We start from the raw sequence: 8720 nt of genomic DNA, 5'->3' as shown, positions 1-8720 counted from the left end.
TACAAAATTTTCTTCATATCATGTGCAATAATACGTGCATGCATGAGATCACAAAAATCATGTTTTTTTTTGTCCTGAGTGGACTTTAATCCTGTTATCAGCATGATCACAGAGGGTTTTTTCACAGCCTACCTGACCGAAAGGCCTCATTAATATGCAAGTCATTTCAGGTCATTATTATTCAATTCTTTGTCTTCTCAGGTGAGAATCATCCATTATACATGAGGATTCACGCCTCCATGCATACTGTGTTTCTTGACCAAAACTGTCTTAGAAAATTTAAATCTCTCTATTGTTTTACATGAAGGAGTAGGAAGGATAATTTTTACTTCATTCTGAAGCAAAAACTCTAGTCTACAACCTCCAATACCCAGAATCCTTGTGAACACAGTTTTAATATATATTTTTTGGCCTTATTTCAGTGACTTAAGTTTTTGTTTTTTCAATAACCACGCATAAACGTTATTCCTTCAAAAACACAAACATGTACATACATGTTCCTCACATATTATTGTAGCCTAGTTTGTGCTGAATACAGTGTAATGACACTTTTGTCATTAATATGTTTATGAACAACTGAAAAAAGCACAAATGTCAGGGCATGTCAAAACTTCTCCAGGGCCCTAAAAATCCTCAGACCCCTGAGGGTTAATGTCTCACTCCTTACAGACTTGAGAGCCAGAACGGTGTATCTGTTATGTCTCATCCGATGGGAGACTCAGAACAAGGAATGTCTGTTGAAAGGGTACCTTTATCCCTTTCTGATGAGGAGGAGATTGAAATTTGGCACTTCTCCATTTGAGTGCTGTAATTGGCTGCTGGCATCAGAGGGGACACACACAGTGTGGCCCACCCTTCTTTCCCCTGTGGAACTCATTTGCATAAAACACAAAGTTGGAAGTCTTTACAGTGTCTTTAAAGTTTACCAATGCATTTCTCACTTTCCAAACCACCACCAGAATACCTTTGGCAATATTCTAAACAAATAGAGACTAAACATGATGGGAAAAGATTGAACTGTCATGCATTCATTCAATTGTACATTAACAGCTGAATTTGTGTCAGATTTGCACTACAAATAGCTGTCACTGAGAATACTTATTTCTGTGAATAAGTATGAAATGGATGTGTAGTTTGCATCAGTTCTAAGGTTTTCAGACATAGTTTTGAATGGATCTTTGTGATCTCTCTTTGTTTCACCCATTGTTGCTGAGGTCCCGAAGAATTTTTATGGCAGTCTCTGGCCAACCTTAGGAAGTAATCTCTAGATGGGTGAAGGGCAGAAACTGCATGTGGACCAATGAGAAGTCCTGTCTTTCCCAGGCTTGGTACAAGAGGTTTTCTTCTTGCCCTCTAAGAGGTGTCTAGATCAGTGGTTCCCAAACCTGTCCTGGAGGACCCCCAGCCCTGCACATTTTGTATGTCTCCCTATTTCTGACACACCCATTTCAGGCCTTGCAGTCTCTACTAATGAGCACATGAGTTGAATCAGGTGTGATATATGAGGGAGACATACAAAATGTGCAGGGCTGGGGGTCCTCCAGGACAGGTTTGGGAACCACTGGTCTAGATGTTGTGGACAGAGAGGGGCCTGGCCATAAACTGGGCCCTGGAATGTGCTGTTCCCTACAATAAATAAATCCTTGAAACATTTTATCCCCTTGTCGGACCAACTCTTAAATGACCTATCCTGCATTGAAGGTGAAAAAAAAAATGATTATGGGCAACAGGGCTAAGAGGAGAAGGATCCAGAAAACCAAATGATTTCCTGAATTGGATCAAAATCCTCATTAGAAGTGTTTCACCACTGGGCAATCAACCGGAGTATAAGAGATTAATTGTAATTTAGTTGCAAGAAGTGCTGGAAGGGAAATTTGCGTGTGGGCATTTATTTCCATGTCCACCCAGAATGGTCTATTGGGCAAAAGGTGATAATGCCACCAATACAGTATATTTCGTATGTTACCTGGCCAGTAGTAAAACTTAAAGTTAGGTAAGGACATACCACCATTGCATCTAGACCACTGAAGGTATGCTTTTGTTACACATAGAAAGGATTCCGTTTCTGGTGCAACACATTTAATAAGCTTGTTTTGCATGCAAATCTGCAAAGAAAGAAATAACAGGATAAAGTCAATCACAAATGGAGCGTCTCAATTCTGTGTGTTAGCTATCTGCTCATCTCACATTAACTGCTGTATTACGCGTTTTCAAGCAGACCTTGGCGAGAGCTCCACCTAGTGGTATCTATTAGATAGTATAGTATCTATTAAAATCTATTAAACACACTTCAAGTGCTTTCAGACATTAGTCTGGATAGATTGCCACTTCTGTATAGAAATATATAAAACTCAAATTTTCTTTACACTAGTGCCACACTTTATGCAGGTGGGGGTGCTTACTATTCCAAATAAATATAGAAATAACAGAGTTCAAAGATTTTTTAAAAAATGACAGGGGAATAAATAGAGGAAAACAGTGAAAAAGATAAAGTAATTTAGGGAGCACCAACATCTTAATGGAATTAATGCACCAATGAGAAATCTTTAAAGGGGACCATTTAGAAAGATCTTTCTTAATCCGTTCAATAAGTATGCCAGAATTATGTTTAAAAAGGTGCTTATGATGGCGAGTGATACAGACCCCAAGATAAGATTACTTATTTTTGACTAGTTTCAATGGTATGTTGGAGTACTGTAGTTGTGCATTTAACTTATTAATCGAGAAAAAAAAAAAAAAAAAAAAAAAAAAAAAAAAAATCACTCTTGTGCAGATTAAGCCTGTAACCAGAAAATCAACCAAAATTATTTTGTGCAAATCCAGTTGAATTGACCTTGTTTGTGAAGCAGTCTGGCGATGTCGACAACATGGGAAGAAGCTCGTTGTAGTCCCTACCAGCCATTTGTTGCAGTTCTTAAACAGAATTCTGTAACAGAAAATCTCTCCCATTGCATTGAACTTTGAGCATAACTGTGCAGACGTTGTTTATGCTCTAATAGCAACATTACACACTAACTAAAGTTATAAAAGTGAAATCATAATCTACCACCCCTTTAAGACCAATCCAGTGCTGAAAGTTATTTAAAGCATTTAAAATGAAGGTAAAATTCATTCTGACTAAGACTTTCTAAAATAAAGATTTTTTTTTCAACCAAATGTTACATTGTAAGTGTCCCATAATTAGGGTTAATCTGTCAAAACAATTAGAGATATGGCAAAGGAATCTTTCACAATTTAAGACAATATGCTGTCCCTGCTCCTCAATTCAACTATGACACCCTGGGGACGACCAACGGAGATGCAGCTGGAAATGGAGACCCAGATGGAACTGAAGAGCTGACGAGCCCACGCATAGCCGATGGTCATGGAGACCGAGGAGGAGCCATGGTGACAAGCATCCGAGGAGGAGCTAGAAATCCAGAGGACAGAGGCTGAGCCGGTGGGACTGAGGATGGAGGTTGAGCTGGAGGGAAGGAGGAGCCAGACGGAGCCGTAGTGAGATGGAGCTGGTGGCCTGAAGATGCTAGACATCTCTACCTGGCATGTGGAAGTTGTGGAACGGCTGAAGGTCAGTAGCAATGGTGGGGCTGAGGAACTGGCTGAAGAACTGGGTGACAGAGGAGGCGGGAGAGGGAGGCTGGGTGGCCATACAGGGAATTCAGGAGACATAGGAGATATAGAGAGCGCTGGAGAATCAGGAGAAAGTGGAGAATAGTCCTCAGGAGACTCAGGGAACACAGGAGAATCAGGGGAATGGGTAATCACCTCTCCAAAAAAGTCAATTAGGTCAGCCTCAAAAATACCCTTTAGTTCTTCAGGTGTATTTGCCAGGGATAGCAGCCATCTCAACCACAGCAGTGGTGTTGTGGGCGGGGCTTTCCTCTCAGCCCTCAAGCTCCACAAGCACTCCCTCAGTGTTGCACAATGTTACCGGCTCACGCACCTGGTCAGAACCTTGCTGTGAGGCGGGATCCGGGGTGATGATACCATCCGACCTTGTCCTCTGTCCTGGCTCATCCATCTCGGCAGGCTGGCCTCCTCGATCTGGGGTGGGCACATGAAACATCTCCGTTGCAACGTTCGTCTGTGGTGGCTAACTGGCCTCTGGCAGTGGAGTGGGGCTGGTGGCGAAGTCATCCTCTGCGGGGCCGACGGTGAAATGTGAGTTGTTACTCACCAGCACCCACTCCACGAATGTGGCAAAATCCTTGCGAAGACCGCTCCCTGGGAGGTGTGCCCGGGACCGCTCGCTCTGCGTGTTTTACTTCTCCAGCCTAAGCGAGCGGTCCCGGGCACGCCTCCCAGGGAGCGGTCTTCGCAAGGATTTCGGAAAGTGTGTAAGGCACGCCAACTCCAAAAAATCCTTGGTGTGTAATTCCAGGGAGCGGTCCCTCTGCTCCAGGCATAGAAGGGCTACTGCAGGGTCCATAGTGACAGAGTCATACACATCCAACATAAACAAGAACAGACAAGGAATGATAGAAAACACAGGGTATATATCCATGACTCAAACCAAGGAACTAATTAGGGCGATAATGAACACAGGTGGAAACTAATTACATAATTAACAGACTGACAGACAGAAACTAGGTCAAACTAAAGCCGAGTTCAGACTGCACGATTTTAGCCCCGATTTTGGCTCGCTGACAGGTTTTGAGAAATCGCAGACAAATGCCCGAAATCACAGGCAAATCGGTGCTCGTTCACGCGAGTGACAATCACGCAGTGTGAATGAGCAAAGACGTGATCTGAGAGAATCGCCGACGAGTCGCGACACCCGTGAGATATTTGGCATGCTAAATATCTGGACCTGTCGGCGATTCAAAATACTGCAGTGTGAAAAGTGTTCTGACTGAAAACTACATCGGCGATGACCGACAGCCAATGAGAGAGCAAGATACAGAGCAGCGGAGAGTTCGGGGAGGAGTTATAGACCACAACATCAGCAAGCATTGCTTCATTTCAGATAAACATTACAATTTTATCATACAGAAGCAAAGCATAAACATTTGCTTGACCATCAACAGCAGCACATTGAAAAGTGATGTATTTTGCTCCAACTGTCGTTGCAGAACACATAATCCTTGTTCCTCGCGTCTCCCCAAACATTTCCTTCTCCATATTCTTCTTTTCTTGATGTTGTTTTCGCTGCAAATCAGCGCACAGGCAATTCGTATTTCAAGCTTCTTGCGGGCTACTATTTTTAATAATAATCCCACCGTGTGTCTCAATCAGCTCCCTAGTTCAGCAGTCAGGGCACTGATCAGGGTATCAGCCACATTCGCTTTCATTATATACTGATTCATGACCTAGGGAGCTAGGGAGATGATTGAGACACAGGGCCAGTCTCACGTGAGAACTCTGGTCTTGCGCGCGTTGTTTCCTTGTCATGTCTTGTGTGTGTTTGGTTGTGAAACGTAATTTGCGTGCCAGACAGAGTTGTCGGCGATTCTTCCTATTGTAAAGTCATGCAGTGTGAAACCTTCTGTCGCCGATCCATCGTGCAGTATGAACATAGCAGCGACTGAATGCTGGCCACTTTGGCTACTTTGAAAATCGTGCAGTCTGAACTCGGCTTAAGGAATACCACAGTGAACATGTAACAAGAATATACAAACAGCAAAAATACTATGACCCAGAGAGAGGAGACTTGAATTATGTGTTTGTATTTCTGATGTGTCCTAAGTTCTGCTTTGCTCTGCCAGAAACGTGGGAACCATTTGTATTTGTAATGTTGTTGTTTTTTTGTTTTGTTGTTGTTGTTTTTTTTTCATTTAAATAGTTGTTTTCCTGAAAGTAGTAGTCCTAGTATTTTTGTTAAAATTAGATTTCAATTTATTCATTATAAGAAAGTGCTGAATAAAAGAAAGTAATGCAGTGTTATGTTGATTACTTGTGTTTTTTTTATTTCTGTGTATATTCATAGCAATGTATTGTAGAAACCTTACCATACTTTCACAGTATTTCATTTAAGTAGTGAGCAATGTCTTAAGTAAACAATTTCGGACATGTGTCAGTATTGGATCCACACATTACTGTAGCGCTTAAGTGAAAGCAACCTAATATAGCCAATGCTGTCTGTGTCGTTAATGTTAATTAAAATAAAACAGTAGGCTACTTAAATGATTTCAGATTTGTGAAGACTTGTGTAATAATGCTGTGCACCGCACTCAACATCCCCCTTTCCACACCTGAAGAAAATGTCCATAGATTATTTTAAAAGGTAAAATGTATCAGAATTTGGTAAGATTTATGCATTTTGTTTGTCCTTTGTGTCATGTATGTATGACTGTTGTGCATCAGACATAATATATAATCTGGTAAACGTGCTGTCCTAATGATAAATAAAACAAGCAATTTTTTGTAACTTGCCACCACATAATCAGATATTTTGATTGCAAAATTTGATTGACAAATATGATATCATGAGTGCTTCAAAGCAAGCATTGTTGGGGAAATATTCATGAAAATATGAGGAAAAGAAAATGCCACAATGCATTTTTATTCTCTTATTTATTTATGCAGGATAAATAGATACAGATTAAGGATCAGTAACAATCTACACTTAAAATGTATTATTTAACTTTCCAAGTTTACTACTTTAACAAAACACTTTTGAGTCACATGAGAGATTCATGGGTCCTGTCTTTCTCAGTGCTGAAACTGTTTATACAAAGTTACATTTATAGACAGTTCAGACTTTTATACAGTAATCTATTTCAAATTCTGAGGGTTCAGAATTATTGGAATCACATTCTGAAAAGCTCACTCATCTTCTCTTAAGGGAAACAGTAGGAAACCACTGAAAGTGCTGAGGTTTTCATAGCTAATATCATATATTCTTGTCTTAGACCAAAGTCTCACATAGACAACATCTCCAACCTTCAGGATCAACACAACTCCATTCGAGGCGTTTACCCGATCCTGAGCCTGAACATCATGTGCTACAACCACCTGCTCTCCATTCTTATAAATGGATACAGTTGCTGAAGTTCCACCATAACCAAATACAGAGACTCTGAACATGTACGCTCCTTTCAGTGGGGCTGTGAAAATACCTGAATCAAATAACAAGAGATACAGAATCAGCTGTTTCCTGTATGATTGCTCAATTACCAAACACACTGTAATTCTTTTGAAAGATGGCAGATGATTTAATTCTCTTATACACATTACAAAACTACAGAGAAGCCTGAATGGAGCAGAAGGGTTTATGACTCCATTTCATTGATAATTACCTGTAGCTGGGTTGTAGGCGTTCCCTATGTTTGTGAGGACGTTCCTGTATGTTATTGTAATGTCAGTGGTAAAAGGTCCAAAATATCCACTGCCAGATTCCATCAGTCCAGCTGAAAAAGCTATTTCTCTGTCTGTTGTTGAAACATAAGCAATATTGTGATATATTACTTTATTATGCTGAGAATGTATACACTGATTTTAACATCATTCAAGCACACGTTCACCTCTATTTTCCTTTGTCAACTCCTCCACTTGACTCTGAGTAACATTTAAAATTTCTGTGAAGGAATAAAGATTCTGTTAAATGACATTTATACTACTAATTGTATTTGACAGACTAAACAATTATAAACAGTATACACTCGAATTTAACATTTACACTATGCAATGTATTGCATTGGTGTTTTACTTTGAGGATCATTGATAAAAGAGTGAATGTTTTGGTGACGTACCTTCATTTTTCTTGTTTATCTCATCCCTCAGTCGTGTCTCTAAAGCTCTGTTGTTTTCTTTCTGCTCTGTAACGGTGGCGGTCAGTTCTCTGATGTTTTCTTTCTGCTTTGTAATGGTGGCGGTCAGTTCTCTGATGTTTTCTTTCTGCTCTGTAACGGTGGCGGTCAGTTCTCTGTTCTTTTCTTTATGCTCTGTAACGGTGGCGGTCAGTTCTCTGATGTTTCCTTTCTGCTCTGTAACGGTGGTGGTCAGTTCTCTGATGTTTCCTTTCTGCTCTGTAACAGCAGCAGTCAGTTCTCTCAGTGCTGCATGGATGTCAGGGAAGCACAGATAACAGTATTGTTGGCTGTCAGTTGAAGCTTCAGATCTCAAAGTGTCTGTTTGAGGTGGATTCGGTCTTCCGTCCTCAGAGCTGATCTGTTGACTGATCTCTTTCTCATTGAGTCCTCCATCTACCTGCTGCTGGACGACAAACACAAAGGTTTCCAACAGCAGCAGTATACATACTAAAGCCTTCATTCTTCACTTGATGTTTGTTTCCAGCTCTTGCTCTGTCATCCCCACAGCCTCTCATGTTCCTTTTATAGTGTCCTGATTTACTGTCTTTGGCAGATGATTTATATTGTTCCAGATAAAAAAGTAATTCAAGTTAATTGTTAGTCATAATTAAATGAATGTTCTAGGCTCAGCAGATGTTTAGCTCTATTCATAATAGCGCAGCTGTTAGCTAACACAGGTTAAAATCTCACACTTTAATAGTATTTATAGGACGTAACTCATTAAAACAGGCTGTGTGAATATGAGGAATGAATACCTCAAAATGTACAACCATGTGAAAGTTTGAGTGTTTTTATTTAAATAAAAAACATTAGCTATAGGCACTTGTTAGTGACTATACTGACCTCTCATATACAGTGTTCAGCGTAAATGAGTACACCTCCTTTGAAAAGTAACATTTTAAACAATATCTCAATGAACACAAAAACAGTTTCCAAAATGTTGACAAGTTGTTTAATTTATAACATGAA

The 8720-nt window shown here is 40.3% G+C and overlaps 1 protein-coding gene across 1 annotated transcript; it reads right to left on the bottom strand.

Moving 5' to 3' along the window:
• Positions 1-6526: 6526 nt before the first annotated feature.
• LOC125244924 lies at positions 6527-8231 on the bottom strand. The gene is made up of 4 exons (XM_048155321.1): positions 7692-8231; positions 7464-7517; positions 7239-7370; positions 6527-7058 (listed from the first exon to the last, which is right to left on the bottom strand). The coding sequence occupies exons 1-4, from the start codon at positions 8209-8211 to the stop codon at positions 6766-6768; spliced, it is 999 nt and encodes a 332-aa protein (XP_048011278.1). The 5' UTR covers positions 8212-8231; the 3' UTR covers positions 6527-6765.
• Positions 8232-8720: the final 489 nt, after the last annotated feature.

The sequence above is a fragment of the Megalobrama amblycephala genome, linkage group LG14 (genome assembly GCF_018812025.1).
Source record: "Megalobrama amblycephala isolate DHTTF-2021 linkage group LG14, ASM1881202v1, whole genome shotgun sequence".
In the NCBI taxonomy this organism is placed as follows: domain Eukaryota; kingdom Metazoa; phylum Chordata; class Actinopteri; order Cypriniformes; family Xenocyprididae; genus Megalobrama; species Megalobrama amblycephala.
This window is presented reverse-complemented; position numbering and strand designations above follow the sequence as displayed.